At 29.0% G+C, this 26,165-nt stretch overlaps 2 protein-coding genes across 2 annotated transcripts; both read right to left on the bottom strand.

The window, feature by feature from the left end:
• Positions 1-2,165: 2,165 nt before the first annotated feature.
• Positions 2,166-4,660, bottom strand: LOC123295480 (eukaryotic translation initiation factor 3 subunit I). Its single transcript, XM_044876854.1, has 3 exons — positions 4,513-4,660; positions 3,911-4,438; positions 2,166-2,746 (listed from the first exon to the last, which is right to left on the bottom strand). The coding sequence occupies exons 1-3, from the start codon at positions 4,513-4,515 to the stop codon at positions 2,294-2,296; spliced, it is 984 nt and encodes a 327-aa protein (XP_044732789.1). The 5' UTR covers positions 4,516-4,660; the 3' UTR covers positions 2,166-2,293.
• An 8,528-nt stretch (positions 4,661-13,188) lies between these two features.
• LOC123295451 (serine/threonine-protein phosphatase 6 regulatory subunit 3) lies at positions 13,189-23,423 on the bottom strand. The gene is made up of 17 exons (XM_044876814.1): positions 23,212-23,423; positions 22,987-23,113; positions 22,808-22,901; positions 22,644-22,723; positions 21,640-21,913; positions 20,327-20,497; positions 19,773-19,951; positions 19,596-19,706; positions 19,395-19,536; positions 18,422-18,802; positions 17,802-17,866; positions 17,545-17,740; positions 17,383-17,475; positions 17,247-17,307; positions 16,725-16,946; positions 15,981-16,581; positions 13,189-14,441 (listed from the first exon to the last, which is right to left on the bottom strand). Exons 3-17 carry the CDS (start codon positions 22,865-22,867, stop codon positions 14,351-14,353), a joined length of 2,727 nt encoding a protein of 908 aa, XP_044732749.1. The 5' UTR covers positions 22,868-22,901; positions 22,987-23,113; positions 23,212-23,423; the 3' UTR covers positions 13,189-14,350.
• Positions 23,424-26,165: the final 2,742 nt, after the last annotated feature.

Genomic DNA, 26,165 nt, shown 5'->3' with positions numbered 1-26,165 from the left:
CAGCGATTGAAAAGAAATTCTTATTGTGGTTGATTTTTCACAATATTTTGGAATCCAAATGACAGAATTACCACCACATTAATTTTTAAGTCAAAAGTATTTTTAAATTAAGTTTCAGGGAATGACTTTTATTAATAAGTTCAGAAAATTTTCTTTGTATAGCAAGAAACAAAAATTTTACGCTCCTGTAATATATGCAATATATCCATTAAAATATATCCATTGTACACTATTTTGAATAATGCGCATGTGTTTTTCACATGGTATTACCAATCATACGTTTTTCTTCGGAAAAATTAACATTGATCTTGTAGTAAATTTTCAAAAAAAAAAAAAAATTATGTGATATGATATATCGATTATATTTCTGCCATAAAATTACCACGTGTTTTTAAATCATAACATTCACCCAAAAATTTAAAATTAAAAAATCCATTTACTTATAAATGATATAAAATTTAAAGATAAATCAATCAATTATAATTAATTTCAGGTTAACAGGTGTTTTTCACGATTAGTTTTTACAATCGCGTTATTATTAAATTTTATATATTATATTCCATATTTGTAACGAAAAAACCTGTTGCTGGCTAGAGAGAATCCTAATAGCAGGATTAACAAATATTAACTTGAAATGCAACCAAACCAATTGCATTATCGCAACTAATAAAATACGATGGCAGTAGAAACACTATGATCCTGATGGAGTAACACAACTTTGTAATGTAGGATGCCCCGTAATGACTACACAGTAATATTATTAAAATTCGGGGGAAGTTGGACAAAAGCCCAGGGCAGCAAAATTGAGTGCATCGGATAATTTCACGTAGTCCTCAGTTTTTTCTCTTGGGCAGAAAAATCTTATTAAAATTACAATGCTTAGCAACCCTACAAAAAAGTTTTTTCTTTAAAAAAATGCTACTTTAAATCCTTAGACTGACTGACATATTTTAAAGTAGTGTTATGTCTTATAATTTATTTAATGATATCTCCTGAGAAAATTATAAGACAGCCAAGTCGAAGAAAAAATACCTAAACAGGAAGGAAGGAATCAACTATTTACAATATGTATAAATTTTACCATGGCAATCCTTTCCTTCCGTTTATGTTTGACGGGAATTCCCCACAAACGTTGATATAAGAACTAAGTTGATAAGTAATTATTTCCTTTAGTTTTTATATAAGAACCATAATATTTTTGGGAGAATACGCTTTTATCCTACATTCTTACAATGCGACATTTTAAGGGAAACCCTAAAATATGATAAACCGAGTGTCACAAACATGTAGTTTAATAGTCACCGGTTATTTTTCACTCGGAGCTTACAAACATCCATTGCATACATACATACATACTCTTAGGAACTTTAGTATAAATGTTCAAAAACCCCAGTAAGCTAACATGTGTGAATATTATACAATTCCAACAATATCATACATATAACAATCCATCTTTGGAATAACAAGCTCATGAAGGAAAGTGTCACGAACATTATTTTTGCACAGAGCGCAAAATAACTAGAACAAACCTTGCATGTATTGTCAATTCAACATTCGTTACACAATAGGGTATTATCGTTAGTCAAAAATAAACCATGAAAAAGTTAAAATTTATTTCGAGTCATAAACCATATTTTTCTTTAAAATATTAAAATTAAAAATCGCAATTTTTAAACTGTATATCACGTGACCTAAAACGCGGGTAAGCCCTGCTGTGATGTCAGCGTTATGAGTCATAGACCATCAATTAATTCAGTGTAGACAGCTGGATATAATATATACGAAGATAAGTATTTATATTTATATTATAATCAGATGTCTATTAATATATCTGTCAAAATTATTTGTGTTATTTCGTATAGTGATACCCATATTACGTCACCAAATTGGATGCCCGCGTTTTTGACAGTTTAAAAAAGGTTTAAAACTTAATTTAAGTTTTTGGCAGGAAAGCGTGTGTATTTTTCCGAAATAAATTTTTGGTGCCTTTTTATTAGCAAAATCAACATTTTGAAGTACTTTTTCAAAAATAGTGGAATACCCTATTAAGACTATCAATCATTAATTAAGCACTGATATAAAAGGCGACCAGATATTAAAAAAGTTCTAAGCTGTTTTTTGTGCTTTACTGATCTATTTATTAATTTTAAGATAATTAAAATTCATTAATTTATTTGTATTTTTATTCAAGAAAATTTCCAAATTACATACAATTGGTCGATCCGCATACCTCTTATGTATAAATACAAACATTTAAAAAAAAGAAAACTTTTAAATAAAAAATAAAAAAAATTCAATAATCGAATCCAAAATCAAAATATGATTGATCAAATGTATGTACTCGGACATAACCGTCTTCACCTCCCGTACTATAACTTTTACCATCTGGATGGAATGCACAACTGTTAATAGGTCCGAAATGTCCTTTAACACGACCAAATTCTTCTTCAAATACTAAATGGAAAAATCTTGAATCGAATTTACCAAGACGTGATGAGGTAGTTGTTACTTCCATAGCATCTTGACCACCACCGAGTACGACATGATCTAGAATTGGACTTAATGCAGCTGAATTTACAGGTCGTTCAGTTTTGTAGGTTTTTAAACATTGTAATGAATCAGTATCGAATAATTTGGCTGTTGTATCCTTGGATGCGGTTATGAAGAAAATACCATCTTTGGATAATTGCATGTCATTGATGTTACCTTGATGAGCCTTAAAAGCTGAATTTACTTCTTTGCCCATCTGAAACAATACAATAGGGTATTATCGTTAGTCAAAAATAAATCATGAAATTTTAAAAAAGTTAAAATTTATGTAAAAATATACTTAAATATTCTGATTTCGAGTCATAAAAGAACATTTTTCTTTTAAAATATTAAAATTAAAAATCGTCATTTTTCAACTGTATATCACGTGGCCTAAAACGCGGGTAAGCCCTGCTGTGATGTCATATCGGTATGAGTCATAGACCATCAGTTAGTTCAGTGTAGACAGCTGGATATAATATATACATAGATAATAATTATTTATATTTATTATAATCAGATGTCTATGAATATATCTGTCAAACTTATTTGTGTTATTTCGTATAGTGATACCCATATTACGTCATCCAATTGGATGCCCGCATTTTTGACAGTTTAAAACAGGTTTGAAATTTAATTTAAGTTTTTGGCAGGAAAGCGTGTGTATTTTTCCGAAATAAATTTTTGGTGGCTTTTTATTAGCAAAATCAACATTTTGAAGTACTTTATCAAAAATAGTGGAATACCCTATTGTACTTAGGAGAAATTGTCAGAAATCGATTCAGGAATAGCTTTGCAAAAGAAATTTTGGACGATTTCTCAGAAACTAAGCATCCAATCATAAACCGGATTCAATTTTTGCATGTTTTGTGTCAACATTCCCTTTCGATATAGTTTTATCGAAACTAGAGGCAACATAATTTTCTCGATATTTTGTAATTATCTTTTTCACTTTGAAAGTATGGCTGAAAATTTTTTGCATCGTAATTCGAGTTTATTAATCAATTTGATCGTGTATTTTCTATGATATCATCCGAAAGTCTACATGAAGCCTTACATTTTGGAAACATTTTCGGTGAAGTCAATAAAACTATTAATCCAGTCGTCGAATGTTCTATATTTTAGTTTTATGTGTTTTTTTTGTTCTATATATTCCAAAAATATTTTATGATCTAGATAAAAATCATTGTCTAAAATAACTAAAGCCCAAAAACCTTAAAATCCATTGTATTGTTAAATATTGTTCAAGTTTTTTGATATTTCATAGATTTTTCTGATTTTCTCAATACTTACCTGCCTGTCAATCATTTTCAATGATAATTCACGATTTTAATCTAATTGTGAGCAGTGAGTTAAACATTACACAATAAATAATACTTACTCGTAAATCCCATTGAATAATGTCACCATTATCATGGCCAGTAATTATAACTTCATCTAAAGTTCCCCACAACATCGATGTAATTTTTGATTTTTCCACAGGAATCCGTAATATAGGTGGCTGTTTCAATGTAGATTCATCCACATTCCGTGTATCAATTACATCCAATTCACAATCATATTTCATGGCTTTATCCGTAGAATATGCGGCCATATTTGCTGAATAACTAAAATTACATGTACGCACTGACGATTTTGTTACGATACATCCAATTTCAACTCCTGTTTGACAATCCCACACACGACATCGGTTATCACCACCACCGGACATAAATCGAGTTGTTTCCCAATTAACATCGATACACCATACGGCACCATTATGACCATTAAATGTTCCCAAACGTTCACCATTCAAGGAGTACCATACGTTGGGTTTGTGATCTTTGGATGATGAGAAAAGTAAATCACCTTCTCGGTTATATTTAATTTGTGTTATGGCACGTTCGTGCCCGTGTAACATAAGCGGTTTCTAAGAATTAGAATTTTAGGTTAGAATTCAATCACACTTTCGTCATAACTAAGTTTTAATTAATAAAAACTTACCATGTTGATTGCTAATTTATTAATTACTTATAAAATTGTATTTTTCTAATTATTATTTTAATTCAAATTATATTTGATTAAAAATAAAAGGACACAATTCACGTTGAATTGGCCCTGGTGGTAGAACTGGAAAGTTTAAAATGGCAGAGCAGGCATGAACATGAGAGTGGCAGATTGACAGGGGTGGTAAAAATATTTTTAATTAAAAATATTAAATTTTATTTCAGCCAATATTTGAAACTACCTATATATTAAATAAAACAACAAGCAGCATTTTTGTGTATTTAAACTTTTTATCCTGAACCTGCAGGGTAATTTCGGAAAAATCAACGATTTTCCACGTTTTTTCACATTTTTATGCAATTTATTCGAAAACTATGCATTTTAGAGAAAAAATTAGCCAGTCCAAAGTTATCGGGCATAAAATTTCCGATCGATTTGTATATTTCAACATTTTCTTATCTTTCTCGAATAAAAGTTGTTAAGCATAAAATTTCCAACTAATCTGTATATTTTGATTGTTCTCAATCTTTCGCATTTTCGAAAAAATTGATATTTAAATAAAATTTTGCGCGTTTTTCCGCAGTTTTTTAAAAAGCTAAAAAATGGCATTGCTGCACCCAAAACTTCAAATTTGCTGCATACAATTTGATGGAAGTATGCTATAAAAATTTCAGAACAATATCTCATTTCGTCTTTGAGTTATCGTAATGATATGTAGAGACAAGCGGACAAAAGGAAATAAACTAATTTACCAAAATTTGGTTTGTATCATCAATATGTTTGTATCATCAATAAGCGTTACAAACTTGAGTCCAAACAATACTCCTGATATATATATTTCATATAGCGTATAAAATGAAACAGCATTCAGATTCTTTAAATTCATACTTTATTTTCTAAAAGAATATTTACAATCAAAACAAAATAGATAAATTCTTTTTTTGCAAACAGCTCTTACTTGTTCTTTTTGTTTACTTAGTAGGAGAAAAAAAAGCTTGAAACAAACATGCATTGTTTTTCAATTATTAAGAATATATTTATTATAATATTTTTGACACATTTTCGGAATGTAAAAGAAAAAATAAATAAATTCGATCATACAAATAAGAGCTCTTTTAAAAATTTGATACTTAATCATGTTATAAAAATATTTACAATTGATATCTAAATAAGGAAATTTATAAACAATGCAACAAAATTTTGTTTAAAAAATAATGGACGATTTTTTTGGCAAGTCTTAATTATTTTATTTTAGAAGACACACAAAAGCTTTTTAGAAGTACCAAATTGCAATTCGACGCTAATCAAAATTTAACGTCAGCACCTTTTTTATTTGTGCAAACTGGCACTAGAAAATTAGCATTGTAATAATATAAAAAAAAATTAAAAGTAAAGCTTTATTGAAAAAGGAGGCTATAAAAGACATATAAAAGTTTATCAGCTGATGCTATCCAAAAACTCTTGAGATGTACTGAATAAATTGCACTTATTCTTTTGTTATAGTGAAATTCGAAAATTACAGGAAAATTTTAGTTTAATTGCCCCCAAATTTATGGTAATATTCACCAAAGTTTCTAAAACTACGTTAGATATTAGATGTGGAAAGTAGAAGGTAAACGTCCATAATATTAGATTTGGAGTCCCCGACAAAAAATGTGCAATTACGTAGAATGAAGAAAGTATAGAATTGGTTTGCACTGTCTATATCTTGCACACACATATCTTCACAATGATGCTGCTTTCAAATAGACAGGTAGGTTACTTTACCAGGGAAAGGTAAAGCACATTATATTCGATCGATGTCATGACTTCATTTTATAAGAATATAATAAAAATATTTAGCTATAGATTTATAAAAATTATTATTAATTAGCTAGACCGGTTTCGATTGCATTGGCAAACCTCTTTGTTTTTATTTTAAGGGTTTAATGCTGCTGAAGAGGATTGCCAAAGCAATCGAAACCGATTTAAGTTATTAATCTTGTAAAAAAGTTTAAAAGACTTGATATTGAAATGAATTCGAAATTCAGTTTGAAATTCAATACTGTTAAAGCCCCTTTAAAAGTTTGAACCAGTTTTAATCATTATTAATTTATTTTAGTAAATTATTTTTTTCCCCACTCATGAATAGCAACTTCTGGAAGAGGATGAGACAAAAATTTATAGTCTTTGGACAACTTGGATCTTCATTATTGCACCTTTCTTAATTTTTTTAAAATATGTAATTGACGCCAATCTTAACATGCTATAAAATTCGTATAACAGCACATTTGATGTCAGTAGCTCCTAGATATAATTTTAAATGTCACAAATTTTAACTCGAAAATGTTATATTCACAGACTGGGAGATGATGATAGATTTCAGTCGATGATTTTCTTGCTTATATACCTCTAAGAATACTGAAAAATTTGTAAAAACTAATTTTATTTGTGGAAGACTTGAGTAACTTCCGCGTTCCATCGATATTTTGAATAGATAATTTCGTTAAGTCAATTAATACAAGAAACAGCACCGATAAAATAGTTTAGACTTGCATAACTTAATATACAATTAAAAAGGAAATTTTGGTTAAGCAGCGGTTCTTCAAATTTTCCACTAACAATACTAATTTTTCTTCTTTCATTTATTTTTTAATATTCTCGGAGGCATAGCATTAAATGACAAGAGAGAAAATGAGATGAGAGTGGCATCTGTCATTATCTTCCTGTCCATCACTGTCCATTAAGCTCTGTTCAAAATATCTGAAATTTTGTTACAAAGTTTGGTTTCGTAAACATTGGTACGAAATAATTTGTTTCACGAAATAGAAAAAAAAATTCGATATAAATATATTAATGAAATAACTTATCAATTAAATTAAATTAATTATTTTTCGTGAAACAAATGATTTTAATAATATTTATTCAAATAGTTATCACATACAGTAGTATAGATTTTGTGCTTTTTAAATGATGCATATAACAAAAACTAATAACTATTCCGATAGTTTTAGAATTTTTCGAAATTTAAAAATATCCTAGATACCAAAAAATGACACATAGTTTTTGTCGATGAGAAAACCGAAGTCACGTTAAAGAAGTATTTTTTTAAATAAATATTCTCTTGGTATACACGTGACTACTCTGGCGTCAACAAAACTAATAAGGAAATATTTGATTTAAATTAATATGTGAAATTTCCGAGCATAGGAAACGACAAGCATACAACTTCTGTTTTGTAAATTTATATTAAAAAAAATACCCGCACATTTTTTCCTGAGTTGTATTTGCATAAGATACAGAATATTTTCCATTTTGCGTCATTTTTTGGATACAAAAATGCTTCGTTCATAATGAGTTACACAATATACTTATTTAAGAAAAATAATATTATCAGAGTAGAAATAATCCACAAAGAATATTACAACTTACGCTCCAGCGCTTCCATAATAAAATAAGTTTTAATATTCCGCATAAATACGTTTTCTGTTTAATGTTTACGATTGTGTATCGTGTTCTTTTCGGAAGGTTTTGCTGTAAAAATTAACATTTATACGTTCCGTAGTTGTAATATTCCTTGGTTTTTATCACCCTTTCGAACAAACAGTTTTGTTAAATATTTCTGCCTACATATGAGACAATTTCATTATTTGGGACAGGGTGGACTCGGAATAAAAGTATATTTATCTTGAATGCATGAACATCTTCTGCGATTTAAAATGTTTTTTTTATTTGTTTCAGAGCAAAGGCGCTAAAATTTAACATACTCAAGATTTAAAAAGAGGCAAATTACATCGTATCGGGGACATAATGACTTTTACAAAAAAATTGATTTCAATTATAATTATTATTAAGGACACTTGACTAACGTAACTAAAAACCAACAAAAATCGAAACTAACGAGGCCAATATATATATACATCGGAATCCAAACATTGATGAAAATTACAACTCCTTCCATGCGATTTTTGTTTTTGCACAAAATCTTACAATTTTCTCACATAAAAATATGTAATAATTAAAATCGTCCAATTTTCAATTAATTTTTCACGATAATTAAATACAAAATAGATATTATTTTGAAATCATAGAAGGCAATACTTGTCATTCCCTGCATCATTATTTTTTTCTTTGTGGAAGCATAAATATATGAAATAGATAATATATCTGAATTGAATTTTCATTTCATATTGCTATTTTAAGATAATTACTAAAAAAAATTTCATCAATATATTACAGTTATAAAATCGATTTTTGGAATTCTTCTAGCTCACCAAGAACAAAATCACTCAATACTGGCGTACTGCTGAACTAGGCTTGTATTACTAGACTGAAGGTAATACTGTAACTTTCGATTGTATTTATCGAATCAGGGTGGCCACAAAGAACTAACTATAAAATTTTATTTATTCCCAATTTTGTAGTATAATTTATCCTACTTTTTTTCTGTTTTTATACTATGTATACATGAAATATATCAAGGTATACTAAGTTTAGTTCCAAGTTTGTAACGCTTGTAGCATATTTATGCTACGAAAAAAATTTTGATATACGTGCTCATAAAGTCACCTAACTAGTCCATTTTCGATTGTCCGTATCAAGCTGAAATTTTTATAGCGTGCCCTAGTGATGTCGAGTTCGTAAATGAGCAACATAGTTCAATTGTGTCTTGTAAATCGTTAGAGATGGTACAAAATATTAAGTATAAAAAATGTTGCTTATAAAAAAATAAATAACTTTCACTCGCTTTCACTGTTTACCCGTGAGGGCGCATTATTATATAGTATATATACAGGTATTGTATATATTTTAAATTTATTCGTTACACACATATTGTGTGTTTGTTCACTGGGGAAATGAGAAGAGAGATAGTCTTATTACTTTGTATGTAAGAGTAGAGTATCTTTCTTTACTTACATGACGTAAAAAAACAAACAATTGCATAATCAAAGCTGTTTAAACATGACATTTCAACAATTATTTCAGTCCATTGTTTGTTTTCACTTGTTTTGAAATACATACAGACGACTACAGTCATACATTAAGTCCATTCATTAATTACGTAAACGCATTCTTACGCAATATTCTGTAAGTCAAAATTTAATATAATACAGTTTTTGAATTAGAAGAATAATTAGATGTCTCGAAAATACAGTACATTTGGCTATCAGACAAATATTTTTTTTGGTTAAAAATTACCTTATGTACTGAGCATTATCAAAATGGGGGACAACAGCTTGTTTGCGATTTCTTGCCATTTTCTTAATAGAAGAGGTACTAGAAGAACTTTGAATTATAGATCGTTATGTCTATGTGGAGAAAAACGGTTGTATTTTTATTTCATATTTAATAAAAAATGCATACATCTAAATTTAGTATTCTTAACTGATTATATATATAGCATCGAAAAGTATCAAAAATTCGTTGTTACTACATCTGTATCCGTATAAAAATTGTACCTCATTTTCTTTCATTCTAAATACTATATTTCTATCTCTACGTATATCCTTTTTTTGTATCATCAAAGTCAAAATATCCTAAAGAATGTGTATTTTTATAACTGTAATATATATTAGGATTACTCCATACACTGGCCATTTGACAACCACTGAACCAACAATATTCGCCGTGAATAACACCGTTATATAATAACGAAACGTATTTGCACATCCCACATTAGCGATGTCTTTTTTTCAGCATTAACTTTTAACATTGTTTAACACAAATCAAAGTAAGCGTTCACCAAAGTGTTTCTATTACATACACTTTTGTCAAATTTATTTATGTTTTGTTCAAAATATTCGTAATTTCTCCCATATACGTAAATTTGACAATTTTGGTGCACTCACTGGCGTCAAATAGCGAATGTTTGGCGCGATCTTTGTATATGCTAATTGTGTTTAATTATTACAGAGAAATTTATCTATTTAAAAAAAAGAAATACTTTTAAGAAAAAGAAAAACTATTATGCTTGGTTCAGTCTCATATTGAACTAATAATAATTGTTTAAAAAAAAGTAGAACACTTGCAGCGTTTTTAAAAACTATGTAAAATATTTAAAATTGAAAAACATACTATAAAGTTTATACCAAGGTGTAATATGCAAAAAATGTGATCCCAGAAGAAAAATGGACAAACTCATAGCGTTTTATAGTTCATTTCATCAAAAATGTTACCCTAATTAGTAATCAAACAATGAAAACCCTAAAAAACTCGACTTTATTGATAATTCTATCGTATTTCATAAGAAAACGAGTTTCACTAGCGATAATTTTTCTTTACAGTTTAGTATCTTACATGCCATTAAAATTCCAAGAAAATGGGAGTTTAGGAACATTCTTAAAATAGCTACATATTTGTAGTTGTAAAAATAATAATACAAATAATTCGGCTTCTGCTATGTATGTCTGTAATCTAAGTCAGCTTAAAATATGAAATGAAGGGATAAGTTTCTTTTGCTTAATGTTTCGAAATACTTTGTGTTGAATGTGTTAAGATTTACATAATTATAAATCAAAATAGCTTTTTTCGAGAAAAATTATTACCAAAAAACATATCAGAAGATCACAATGTTATTATATTACACCCTCTGGTTTATGCATAACAAATAGATTATAGACAACTAAATAGTCCGCGGCATCATCAATCTGGTGGTTTTAAAAATAGTAAATATGAAAGAATAAAATTTATCTCTTGCCTTTTAATTTGTGAATACAATTTTGTGTATCAATTTGATTTTAAAAATAAAGATGACACATCGATTTACTTTTCCATTTATCATCAGCATATATTTACCAAGAAAGTTGATTTCTTCCTCATGCGGCGGAATAAATATTCTCTTTCCACACTTTTTTTTTTGCGACAAATAGCTGATTGTCTATTGCGTAAGACAAATTTGTTGTCGCACGCAAATGGTAATGGAATGTGCAACACGTGCGAGCTGTAAGCCTTTAACCAATAGATGTTGTTTAAAAAGAACGATATTCGGCTGTATTAACCGTCCTATAGTTCATATTAATCAATTTCCCTATTTAGACAGAGCCGAGTAGCTAACAGGTTGGCTGATAAGTCCCCGGTCTGACACATAAATGGCGTCGCTAGTATTAAATGCATATTATTTTTATATAGTACCAACCTTCAAATGATTCGTGTCAAAATTTGACGTCTGTAAGTCAATTAGTTTGTGAGATAGAGCGTCTTTTGTGAAGCAACTTTTGTTATTGTGAAAAAAATGGAATTTCGTGTTTTGATAAAATACTGTTTTCTGAAGGGAAAAAATACAGTGGAAGCAAAAACTTGGCTTGATAATGAGTTTCCGGACTCTGTATTTTTTCCCTTCAGAAAACAGTATTTTATCAAAACACGAAATTCCATTTTTTCCATTTTTTTCACAATAACAAAAGTTGCTTCACAAAAGACGCTCTATCTCACAAACTAATTGACTTACAGACGTCAAATTTTGACACGAATCATTTGAAGGTTGGTACTATATAAAAATAATATGCATTTAATACTAGCGACGCCATTTATGTGTCAGACCGGGGACTTATCAGCCAACCTATTAAATTGGAGAAGGCGAAAATGCACAAATATCATTTGGTTTAAAATGCAACCAGATTAAAATACGGCTAGTAAGCGCATATTGGCGAGTGAGTCACTATCCTATCCACCTGACTATTCGATTCGTCCAAATATTCGACCAATAGCTATTAAGTGGTTTAACATACATTTAATTTTAAACCTTTTTTTGACATCTTCAATTGATGTTTATTATTATTAAAACCGTTATTTCGCATCCTGATTAATACAAACAAATTTAGATTGCTTCTACTTTTATTAATATTGCAAATATTGCAACGCAAAACTATACGCCATCTTTATTTTATTATTAATGATATGCACGTCATCGGGTCAAATTTTTATATGAACGACGCATAACTAAAACAGTAAATAAACATGAAAGATCTAAAATCACTTAAAATGCTTTCTCATTGTAATTATAAAAATATTATTTATAAATTTTCATATATAATGTCTACATTCTTAAATTTTCTAATTTTTCTTATGTCATTATAAAAACACTACCTTTTTTCATTGATACAAAACAGGAACTTCTAAAAGGTCATCTACACATTAAGAACTATTCTAATGTTTTGTTACAATTAAAGCGGACGGTTTGGGGACGATTAAAAGTAAGTAAAAAACGTAATTTAAAAAAATTTCAGCTATCTTGGAAACAAAATATTATTCCAAACTTTTTTCCATGTTATTCCATACTTTTTTGTATGGCATACAAATATTCTTTATCGATGTTTTGAAAATTTTTGGATACATTGCTGTTAAAATTTCAAATCGATTAATTACACAGTTTTTTAAGAAAAAAATTTTCAAACTTTGGTCGAATGCCGGTTTTCCATTAAACGGACAAACAAAAACAAAACAGAAACTCAAATATGAACTTAACTTTTCACAAACTTTTTGAAGACTGACGTGTTTTCGACAGTTCTGTTTGATTCAAATAGTTTAGCAACTTAATCTTAAAAAAGGCACACTATGTGCGCTAGTGTATGTTACATTACCAAGATAAAATAGCCCGTGATCATAGCCTAATTTGAAAATTGGATTCGCTCGGGAAAGTGACTTACCTATTGTTCTTATATCATAAAAATTTTTTTAAAATATTACGATAAAATCATATGAGCAAAAGTGGATTAAGAAATTTGCGCCCGTCAATTTTAAAAAATTAGCCCCCCCCCCCCTGTTATAAAAAATCTATCAATCGAGACCCTTTTTTTAGATATTTAGTTTCAAGTACTTTATTTCTTAAAACCTATAAAATCGCGTTAATCGTTCGGATTAGTTCTCCAACTCGAGATATCGTTGTTAATAAGAACGTAGATGGATACATTCTCGCGCCTGTTAGCTCGTGCCTAATTTATTTTATGGATAATCCACCTCTGCATTGCATATAAGAATATACCGTTTATAATATAAACGCCATTTTGGACATAGTGAACGATAATCATTAGAATTAGTTGTTTATAACGTACAACACATACATTATTTTAAACATCATTAACTTAATTGTGAGTGGTATTTACTATTTTGAGCTTTATAAATGGAGAAGTTTAAACTATAGTTAATTATAACAAGCTGGCTCTCTAGCCTGTTGGGGCAAAAATTTTAATGATCGACGCGACGGTTATTTAATTTTTTTTAAAGAAACATATTGCTTTATGCAATATTTGTATGAATTACCACAAATTATTATGTGAGGAAAAACAAATTTGATGCTCAGAAGACAAGCTGAAACAGGAAGAGGCTCATATGGTAGCTCGAAGAGGGATGATTTTTGGTGAAAAAGTTATCAAATTAACTCCTAGTGTAATTTCTCTCTGTAAGATAACTATTCCAGACAAATAAAATGTTCATATCGCTCAGAATAACAATAATTTTAAGGTCTATACAATGCCGTTATATAAAACAGATTTTGACTGTATAATCAAATTTAAAATTAAAAAATATTTGTTGTGTTTTTGGTGATGTAGACATTATATTTTTTAAAATTACAATGCAATTAATAATAAATATAAAATTTTTAAAAACAAAACATAATCAATTGCTTAGGTAATCAAAACTAAACCTTTTTTGGTTGTTCTTATGGAATTTCCGTTTTTTTCCGTGTGTTGTTTGATTGTTTTTTTGATATTTGTAGTTCGTATTTTAAAGAATATGATATGACGGATGGATGTGATTTTTTTCTTTTGACTCCAACAAAATAATAATTATAATAAGAGTAGTTTATGTACAATAATTAATTAAACTTTTAATCATCTGGGTTTGTTTCTTTGTTTATTTATACAGATTCATCACTAATTGTTTGTTCTGTTTCCGTAACAAGTACTGTAGCCTCTGGAATTGTTGAAATTTCTTCATTTTGTTGATCCCTTTAATTAATAATTCAAATGTTAATCACTGTTTTATATTAAGTGGGCATTATAATTTAAAAAAAGGCTTAAGAAAAATATTTAAGGTGTGTTTGCATTGACACTGAACTTGGATGTCAATTGGCAAACTGACAGTTATTTACATTAGCGTCAAATATATAGTGTGTCCCCGGATAGAGGTAACTATACTTGTAAATTTCCTTATTTTGCATTTTAAGAAGAAAAGTCATTCTTTACAGGAAGTTTTGCTTATTCTGAAAAGTATGTAGGTATATTTAAAACTTCTTAATAATGTACAGGGTAGCCAAAAATTTGGAATCACTATTTTTCTTTTTGGTAAACTACCCTTCTTTTTTATAAGTTGGCGAAATGTTACTAAGAAAAGTTACTCGCAATTAACAATTACGATTCTATACAAAATATCAAGAAGATCCGTGTACTTTAATTATAGTATCATTTTTTATTTGAACAAAAGCTCTAATTATAAAAAAACGTAAGAAAGAAAATAATAATAAATCAATTGACATGTACTATCCGAGAGTGTATTTTTTTGTGGACTAGTTTAGAAAATTAAAAAGAAAATTTATTTTCTCGGATAAACATTCACTAAGAATGGAATTGTCAAAGTTGGAAAGATCTTCTTGATATTTTGTATAGAGTCATAATTGTTAATTTCGAGTAACTTTTTTTAGTAACATTTTTTCAACTTTTAAAAACGATGGGTAGTTTACCCAAACAAAAAAAATAGTGCTACCAAATTTTTGGCTACCCTATACATTATTTAGAAGTTTTAAATATTCCTACATACTTTTCATAATAAGCAAAACTTCTTATAAAGAATGACTTTTTTTCTTAAAATGCAAAATAAGAAAATTTACAAGTATAGTTGCCTCTATCCGGGGACACACTGTATATAGCTATCGTTAATTTAGTATCAGTTTGACATAAGTTGGTGAGCGTTAAATATTGATTAGCGTGAATAATTACTATCACTTCATTATTACTGACTTATTGAGAGCTAATGAAAACGAACCTGTATAATGAGCAGTTACTTTATGAATGCCTTTAAGGTCAGTGCATGAATATGAGTTAGGGATGACAGACTATAAAATGAAGTACTCAAATATGGGAAATTTAAGATAGCGCCACTATAAAATTATATATAATTTTAAATTATGCATTGGCTAAAGCTTTGTTCACATTAGTATTATTAATATGAGCTGTCCTAGTGCGAGCAAGACGTTAAGTTCTGCAACTGTTCCTACCACCATATTGAACCCCACTATTTTCCTTTTTTACAGTCCCACTTTCTCAGTTTAATTACTATAGAGTCTGTAATCCGTAACCCTATCCTGAATAGGTCAGTGGTCCAGCTTACACAACTTAGACAACTAGCTGTTATAATATTTGGAAGGATGTATGCCATGATTTTGTATGTATTCTTTTAATGAACCACTCTGTAAAATTTTGTTTGGTTTATTGATATTTTTTTTAATTAAAAAAATTTTGTTACGAAAGTTACAAAAATGAATTACTCACGTAGGATTAGTTGTTGTATCCTTACTAGATTCTTCATTACTAGCTGATTGTTTTTCCTCTTCCTCGTCTCCACTCTTATTTAAATCATTACACATAATTGGCGCTGATGATGAAGAATTATCATCCTCAGATGGTGTAGCTGTTTTTAACGCATTCGACAAACATGTATGAAAATTATCAATTGATGATGACGATTCACTACTATTTTGATTACAATTATTACTAATATTTGCATTATCATCCGCCGACGAAGACGTATCATTATGTTTTTGTTCATCATAAACATTTTGTTGTGCTCCAGGTGTTATTGTTGATAATGGTGAATTGATCATTGGATCGGAATCCGTAAAATCAAATTTTTGTGTAAATGTACCGAAAAAATTGGAAGTTGTACGTTCATCAGATGATGGAATTCCATTAAATGTTGCCGTATCAAAATTATTAAATGAATCAAAATTTGCCCAGCCTTCATCAATTGTAGAAGAAGGTGCGATAGCATCACCCTCACCACCACTCGGTCTGCCACCACTACCCCATGGATCCGTTTCAGCAATTGGAGCTATCGTATTTTCTGTAGGATTATCTAAATCTGTTTTCCATGCTGTAAAAATAATCAGCATCTTAATCATTTGTGTAGATTAAAGCTATAAACTCTATAAAAGGATAGAAAATGATCTTTCTATGATTAGGACCATGATAAAAGATTTCGAGCATTAACTACAATTTTTGAAATTTGATACTTACGGTCAACAATAGTACCATCCAATTTATTTGCCATTGGGTCATCGGCATCAGAATTTCGACGTTGTTGCCAATCTCCACACGTTTGTTTATCAGCTAAATTTGATGTAATTGTGGTACTAACTTGATGTTCCCATATATCATCTTCATCATCATTACATACGGCATTATCAAAGGGAAACGAGTTCAAACATCGTTCAGCGCAAACACGTTCAAACATTTCTTCTGTAAAATTTATAGATAATTATAACTTTTGTTTATGCAATTCCGTCAATTTTGAAAATTTAAAGCTAAGCAGCATAGTTAAAAAAGCTCAATTATGTGATTCATAATACAAATATATAAAAATAAATTTCACCTTTCAAGTTTTTTTTTATTAAACAGAAATAAGTTTTTTTTTAATCAGAATAATTGAATTTTTTTTATCATAAACTTTACAATTGAGTTTTAAGTGCGAAGCCTACATCTTTATTTGAAAATAATTCCGAGTTACGAGGCTACACTTTTTTGGGCCAGAAAACTTACCTTCGTCGTTGCTATATTGAAACACTTCAATATATTCAGATCGATTAAAATCTGTATATGTCTGAAAAAAAAAAAAAAAAAATTTAATATTTTGGATCATTTATCAGAATTTGTTTGCTATTATTTTAATACTTACGGTTTGAAGTAAACTACCAGATGGATCAAATGGTACTTCACGGAATTCATCTTGATTATCAGATGATAAGGTGTTACTTGGATGAATTCCACCCTAAAAACGAATTGAAAAGAATAGTTTTCGACTTAACCTTTAAGGGACATTAAAAGTTAAAACACTCACCAAAACTTCTGATTGTTTCTTATTAACTTCAGCTAAGGGCTCATCAACAAATTTTTTCCATGCCTCTATTATTTCAGGACTAAGTTTTTCAGTAATAAATTCACCGAATGGAGTTTTATCCCATTGTTCTACAATATTATTTGCAATATTTACTAGGTGACCCATGTAGCCTTGTCGTACACCCTTTGACTGTGATCTGAAAACAATATTTCGGTATAAGGTACTAAACATTTCGAATAAATTTGGTGTTTACTTACTGCTTTTGATCATTATCTTCCCACGCTCCTAAAATTCGTTCTAATAATCGACATTGCACAAATATCTGAAACAAAAACGAAATTTTTTAAATAGAAAATTTAAAAAATTTAATTCTCAAAGTGACGTGAAACTTGACCAATGTACGTGGTGAGAGGGGAAATATTTCTAAATCTGAGCTTGCAGCCTATGTAAATTTTTCTCTCCGCTCTTTAATAAGTAAACAATTGTTTTAAAGAGACAAAATGGTATAGATTTTGTGTTAGTAGTATAGGAATGAATTGTTTTTGTATTACTTATCGAAAAGGAAGCCTGCGATTCCCGATTGAGATTCGGCGTCAGATTCAGAATTTTTAGGTTCGAAATCTTGGATCCATCAATCCTGGGAGAGCTCCCGGCGGAGATATTGTGGGTTTTCTTCGTGGCGATTGGCCTCGATGAATCCTATACCATCTTCTGCTTAAAATTGCATCTCTTATCGGATGGCGTCTTGCCTTTGGGTGACAGGTTGTTTTCAAGGAAGGTACAGATCCTTTGATCTAGGTGCTAGGGACTCATTTGCGGTACTCCACTTATATTTTAAAATTATTATTATTATTATCGAAAAAGAAAATTTGCTTACATGTTCATACATAAGATTGTTACATTCATCACTGGCCGACGACTCCAATGTATCATCGTTTATATTAGATGCCGTAGATGAAGCTGTTGTTGAATCTTCAATTTTAAATGATGTCGAGGATGCCGATAAAGTTCGTTCCGTATTGATTGGTATTAATGCAAACGCTATGCAATTTTGTACTTGTGTATGTAAAAAATTATTCCATGTATATTTAAAAAAGAGATCAATTAATACATTTATAGTACCAAGTCTGGCTATTTCATTCTTGATTTCAATTGATTGATTACAATGTAATAATGCTGATAGTAATCGAGTTATTTGTAAACGTGTATTACCAAATGGCGGATCTAATAGTCCAATTGTTGTTTGTATTGGGGCTTTCTAAAAATGAAAAAAAAAAATGAATCGTTACATTTTTATTCAATTATAAAAATAGATAAAATAGATTTTAATCAAAGTTAGACTTTTGAACAAATAGGAAAAAAACGAAGAAATTACACAGAAGCCGGGACTCGAAGCCATGGTCTCTTAGATATCTGGTCTAGGGCTTAACCAATTGCACCCCTCATGTTCTATTCTATTTTGTTTCTAGTTTACTAGTTTCTTTCTATTTGTTCAAATGAAAATACGTAATTTGCGTTTTCCTTTGAAGGGTACGATCTCATCGTCATATCTTAAGTGGCATAATGTGTTGAGACAATAAAAGCTATTAAAAGTATCATGTATGAAGGACTTTGACTAATATAAAGTACACACAAATTTGCAATAAATGTAAAAATTGAGTTGCATAAGAAAATTATGTAAGGTTAAACTTGTTTGATACTTCCATTCATATTTCCGGTCAATCATATACCCGATTTTTTCAATTTGTAACCACTATGTATTTTTATAGCGAAAAACTCCGAGAATTTACACAAATTTTCATAAACTTATATTTTGGGATGAGATTAATTTTATTAAATTTTTTTTTTACCTTTGGTGGATTTAGCAAAATTTCATGAAAATCTTTAAGGCGAACAATTATTGCTGTATTTACATTTTGTATAACTTTCTCGCGATGTTCTCTTTCGGCAGCTATTTCAATTTGTTCATACTGTGAAGAATTCGGCACGGGACTAAAACCAAACAAACGTTTTAACAAAAAAGTACTTATTTTTTAAATTTTTATTCATACCTTTTATTAAAATTTAATAAGGCTAATAAAACTTGGATTCCACCAATAATACTGGTTTCAGTTTTTTCAGGACCTAATATATTATTCAATAATAATGAGATTGTATCAGACCTAAGAATGAAAACAAAAAATAAATATATGGAAGCAAATATTTTATTAAAAAAATAATTAACTTACGCTTCTAAAGTAGCAACAATAGGATCAGAATTTGATCGTTCGTTTGCATTGACTGTGGAATCTCTTGACTTAGCAATAATATCACTTAAAAGTTGAGCAGCATTACATTGACGATCTGAATCAATTGATGGACCTAATAATTCGATCAACGATTGAACTATATGTTCGCTATCCAACCACTAAAAATACAGCATTAAAATATATTTAAATAAAATCTCTTTTAAGAATGAAAACATGAAAACAAATAGCAAAACTCTCGAACAACAAACTAATAAATCATCTGTGACTGTTCAATACGATTTGCGATAGGACAACTACTCCAGAAATGAATCAAAAACGAAAAGAGATATCAAGTTGAAATTTTTATAGCGTGCTCCGGACGTAAAAAGTGAGGTCGAGTTCGTAAAGGAACAACATAGCCGTTAGAGATAGAACAAAAGTTTAAATGTAATAAATGTTCCTTATAAAAAAATAATAAACATTTTTTCGTAAACATCAATGTTTTATTTGGTAAATTCCTAACAGAAGAACAGTAAACTATTTATGATACTTACATTCAATATATTTTGTTTAATTTCTACGCCTTCTACATTAGTAATTAGTTTGAGCATTAAATCCATAATTGCTGATGTACCCAAATGTTTCACCAAAAGTGTTACAAAATTTTCTTTTGATTTTAAAAATTCCAATACCTGCAAACAAGTGACTTGAAAGGAATACCAGTCCTAGGATCACGAGGTAAAAAGGTTAAGGTTGCATAGGTGGAAAATAATTTTACAATTAATTCAAATGCTTAGCGTATAAAATAATTAAAGCTTAAATTTCTATTGGACATTCTAAGCTAAATTTGAAGGTATTAAGAGTTTTTATTTGAAGGTTTCAATTAAATCAGTTTAGGTTTACAAATACTAAAATTATTATTTGGATTAAAACAAAGTTGCCATAAATTTTCAAGAGTTGAATTAAACTTTTAATACTCGAAAGACAAAATTGAACGCTCTTTTATTTATATTAAAATTTTGTCCAAAGAATCAGCGGAAAAAATATGTTCCTCCTCTGTGAATGTGCTGCTACAATAATAATAATGACCTAAAGTGTCCATTACCTAACCGAAAGCAATTCAATTTACAAATACACACTTCTTTCTATTTATAAAAGATTAATCATTGTAAATACCCAACAACCCATTAAAAAACCGACCAATGATATTAATTCTCTACTGACTAAACTTTAGCTATATTCAAGGAAATAGCATTCAAATTCGAAGATATAGGTTATTATTTTTCAGTTGAAATAAAGATACAAAACTTTAAAATTGCTCGATAGACCTGTTAATAGACACGAAGGCAAATAAAGCGTCCACATGAACATTTCCTAATTGACCCAAACTCTACTTTTTGTCAATTTCCGTCTCACGAAATTCTAGTTCTATAGTTTGAGCCGCAATTAGTGCTACCTCTTAGTCTCGAGTTCACAAGATGCTAATAATCTTGGCTGGCAGAAGGTTTTATTAAACGCAGCTCCTTTAAAACACCTTAAAAAATATTTCTCCATGTGTCTTTCTTTAGGCCTTAAGGGATGGTTTGAAAGAATATACCTACTGGAAGCAATACCTAGATATTTAAAAAAAAAAATTTCTGCGGGTTTATTCGTAAAGTTTAATTTCCAAAAACTTTTCTCGTTAAGGTTATCTAACTCCCAAACTTAAATTCCTTATAGTTTCATGTTTTTAGGATATCTACGGTAAGAAACTATAAGAAAATAAATTATCGACGGAGAAGAAGAAGAATTGCACCTGGCAACAATGTTTAATTTTTATTTGAATAATTATGCTTAAAATTCAATAGATACAATACATTCTACGAACCTGTACAGTTTTTTGTGAAACCAGCATACTAAGCGTTTTACTGAAATAGGAGGCTAAAAGTGGATTCAAAGGAGGATCTGATTCAAGAAAATAATATAATTTTCCTAACAGTACACCATCGTTGGCTAAACGTAAATTCAACGTTGGTACATCACTTGTTAATAGTTCACATGCAATATTTGGATATTTGTATCGTGTCTTCTCATCGACTTCCAGCGATGGTTCCACAGTTGTTAGTGTCACTAGTTCTTCCATAATATCCGGTCGAACCAAACTGTTTTAGATAAAACAAATAAAAAAAAATTACTAAATCATGTAGGAGAGGTGGCAACAAAAATTTTTCTGGCTGCACCAAAGTAGTATTGATAACATTTTTCTCTCCAGGTTTAAAAGTTCCTCGGGGTGGCCAATCACTTTTAGTCCAGGGCTGTTTTCTGGCTCTACTATCCCATAAGCATAAGAAGCATGGGTATTTAGTATAGCCTGCCTGCTGACCCAAAAGCATCGTGAGTATTTTTACGTCCCCACAAACCATCTATTGATGGTCCTGATATTTTATTCTTTTCAGGGTAATGGCCAAATTATTATAGTTAGTTTTCTCCCATATGCACAGAATAACCCATTGGAAGTGAAGCTAATTTATTTTTATTGTGCAATAATACAACTTTAATACTAGTTTATGTTGTTACTAATATCTATGAAAACCTATGCGATAGAATGTTTTGAATAAATAGTTTTCCTGTTTTTGGGAGGTCAAAATCTATAAGAAAATGTAAAAAAATCCTATGTAGTTTTTTAGTCGCAGACCTGTGTAATCTATGACGTAATACAATTATCACTTTGTTAATGAATGATGCAAGATTTGTCGGTGTAAATGTTTCTAATTTGCATAATTCGAAATATAATGAAATCTAGAACGCATTTATATTTGAACACATAAACGTTTTTGAACACAAACACCCTACCCTAAAATATATTGTATATAAAATAAATATTAAACTTACAAATCAATTAATTTCTTATTTTGTGATTTACATTCTTGAAGAATATCTTCCTCATCCATTAAATCATAAAGCGTTACATTCTATTAAAAAAAAAAAAAAACAATAAAAAGAATTAAATTAAAACTTAAATGGTATATCTTGTTAAAATCAACAAAAACACTCACTTCTTTATTAAGCACAGCTTCAATTTGAGGCGAACTTGCATTATTATGTGCCCAATACATTTTGTAAGAAAAGTTATTAATCTATTTATTAAATCTGAAAATAATAACAATAAACTACAAAACCATATAAGAATAATGGTTGAAAAACACTTCACAAACTTTAAAAAAAACGAACTTACATATAAAACTTTAGCTTGAATATTTCAAGTAATTAGAAACATTTATTTATTTATTAACAGGTATGATGGTTAAATATATTAACTTATTAGCCGACGTTTTGCTTTTTATTAAAGCTGCATCAGGGCACTAAATACAAAATAGGTTTAATTTAAAAATGTTTTCTTATTTTTAAAGTATAACTTTTAAATGAAAAACTAACAATGAAAAATTTCTATTTGACATACATTTAAGATATACTTGAATAATGATTGCGCTGTAGAAATTGGTTATGTCCGAATAAAAATACTTTCTTAAATTTGGCTAAAATTATCTGTACTATTTGACAATTTACTTGAAATTGACATTTTTTAAATAGCTATTTCATATCCAAAATGTATAAACTGTTATATTTAACATTCGTTTTATTGTAAAAATTGCACTTTAATAAAAAAAAAATACACCTTTTAATAAAATAGTACAAATGGCGTTAAATTCTATTTCCCATCATTCTTTTATTTAACCGAAGTGAAGATAGGAGCCGATAAAACCTTTTGTCAACGAATATATAAGTTAGGCGCGTATTTTTTAAAAAAAGTATCGAATTTATAGAAGTTGTCGATTTTTTATTCCAAACAAAATATAAGCCAAAACAAAGAAAGGCTTAATGGTATTCTAAAATTTTTTTTACTGGTCAGTGGACAATAGGGAATATTCATGTATTTTTTTTTATATTTTTAATTCATTGATTACACCGTTATAACAAAGTAAAAAATATAAATACTGCTTAAAAATACTGTATTTAAGTGTAAAAAAAATATTTTAAATACATTATAATTTTGAGATATTTAAACGCACTTTTTTGGCGCTCTCTGTCGATGACGTATAAGTACGTGATCTGTCAATTTTTGACAGTTCAATATATAATTTACACTTTAAAAAAATGAATTTACGACACAGAATTTACACTCGTTATTATTTCTAATAAAAAGCCGTAGAATAGTATAATTTAATGAAATACCATATAAAATGTAAGTAATTAATATCATACAGTATGTCAACAAATTTGAATTTCCGTTTTAGAAATTTTTAAATGCCCTGACTGAATTTGTACTTTTATTAATTAATTTTAAGTAATTAAAAAGATATTAATTACTAAAATAATGGTTTAGTTTAAATGTTCAGTCATTAAAGTTACGGAAGAAAAATATTTGAACCAAAATTAAATTTCTTGAATATTCCCTATTTTTATTAGCTGAAATGTCCAGTCATAATGACTTCATGAATATTCCCTATTATTTTCAAGTGCTCCTTTGAAAACGTGAAAAATACATAAAAATATATCGTAGGCTAGTTGTCATAGTAATTGACAACTTCATCAGTTATTGCTGTCACGATTGATAATGTTTAAGGTTTTTTATTCCACATTTCTTTTATATTACAAGATTTTAACAAAAATGTAACGGATCGGGCTCAAATATGAACGAAAATAAATCTTCCATGTCTAGAGAATTATATAAGAAACGTATTTATGAACTAAAAAATGAATTAAATTCCAAATCAAAAGTTCTAAGTTTACTTCAAAAATTGGAAAGTTTAACAGAAATTGAAAAATTAATAAAACGTAATCTAAAATTATTAGAAATCAAGAAAATATTAATCAAACGAATTTATGAATTAAAACGTACTGATTTACTTGAAAGGTCATCTGGTGATTGTTCAAATTGTAAAAGTGTTAAAACTAAAAAATTGCAAAAAATGAATGCAACTCTCTTTAGAACAACTAAATCAAAAAATATTCCAAAATATAAGAGTGGTCTATATTTCGAATATATTTCGCCTGAGAGCACGTATTTAAAAAAATATAATGAGAGTGAAATCTTATCAACTAGACAGCCTTCATTAATACGCACCACGGAAAAAGAAATAACTTTAGAAAATGATCCAAGATACTGCTGTTTCTTTAACAAATTCCACTTCCCATTCCTACCGTTTGTTCCGAAAGTCTCAAGTATATCAATGTATTCTGTACGAAAAATATCGGAACATGATTCGGATCCTAATTATAAAATGCCTTTTGAAACCAAAAATCCAATTAAATCTACAAATCATAATCGATATCTTTGTCCAAGATGTGGATTTGACTACAGTAGTCCGAATGTCTCTGTTGTATTATCGCGAGATAAAAGTGTTCAAACTACTAAAACAATATTAGAGCCACAATCGATACGTCCTTATCAATCATCGATGGTAATTTTACAACCTAGAAGTTACAGTCTTAACACTTTACACTTTTCAATTAGAACTCCATTTTCAAGCGAAACAACAAACTCGGATTCAAAATTAGATCTGTCTTATTTATTAGTTGACTTAACTAACTTAGAAAATAATAGCTCAGAACATCATCATCGCTTTAATAATGAAGCCATTTCAAATTCGGGAACTGATTTTGATTTATCTCATTTAGTAGCAGAAAAGTCTACATTGAAAAGCTCAGAGTATGTTCTTAATACAGTACCAGGTTTTTTATCGAAAAGCCAAATACTCCCAAAAAACTCAACAAAAAGTTTGAATAAAAACAGATATGTATATATAACTCAAACAGTACCTGATTATTTAAAAAGTAAAAGTATAGAATGGCGACATTTTAATACGATTGAAGAAGATTTTTCACCTTCAACTGACCATAATCTAATTGACCCTAAAATATCAGAAAATGCTATTATAGAACCAAAGCGATCATCGATAAATTTAAAAAATGACGTATATACAAAACAAACGCCAATATTAGAAAACACAATAGATCCGAAACGGGTGTCAATTAATAAAGAAAAATTTATAAAACAAACAGATCTAGACCTAAAAAATGAAGAAAACAGCAAAAATATATGTCCTGCAGAGGATACTAGAATATTATCAATTATAAAACGCTTTGAAGATTTTGAAAAAGCCCCTTCGTTTTATGTTTACAATAAATCTTGTAATGCAAAAAGAAAAACTCCAGATCACTTAACAATAAACTGTAATAAAGATGGATGTACAACTTTCAAACACACTTGCTCAGCACAATCGAATACAAATACAAACTGCTTGCAAAATATCGAGAATTTAAATAATATTGAAGAAACAAATTGTTTTAATCACAATGATTCAACTCGATTGGGAACTAATAAAAATTGTTTCCGAAATATTAAATGTTCAG

Source organism: Chrysoperla carnea, chromosome 3, assembly GCF_905475395.1.
Source record: "Chrysoperla carnea chromosome 3, inChrCarn1.1, whole genome shotgun sequence".
Taxonomy (NCBI): Eukaryota; Metazoa; Arthropoda; class Insecta; order Neuroptera; family Chrysopidae; genus Chrysoperla; species Chrysoperla carnea.
The sequence above is the reverse complement of the archived record's forward strand: the minus strand, read 5'-3'. Positions and strand labels throughout refer to the sequence as shown.

Coding starts and splice junctions, on each gene's coding strand:
- LOC123295480 (XM_044876854.1), bottom strand. Junction 2,747..3,910: donor TTATTCAATGGGATTTACGA/GTAAGTATTATT, acceptor GTATTGTTTCAG/ATGGGCAAAGAAGTAAATTC.
- LOC123295451 (XM_044876814.1), bottom strand. CDS start 22,867: ATGTATTGGGCACATAATAATGCAAGTTCGCCTCAAATTGAAGCTGTG. Junction 19,537..19,595: donor TTATTAAATTTTAATAAAAG/GTATGAATAAAA, acceptor GTTTGGTTTTAG/TCCCGTGCCGAATTCTTCAC. Junction 14,442..15,980: donor GATACAACAACTAATCCTAC/GTGAGTAATTCA, acceptor TATTAATTAAAG/GGATCAACAAAATGAAGAAA.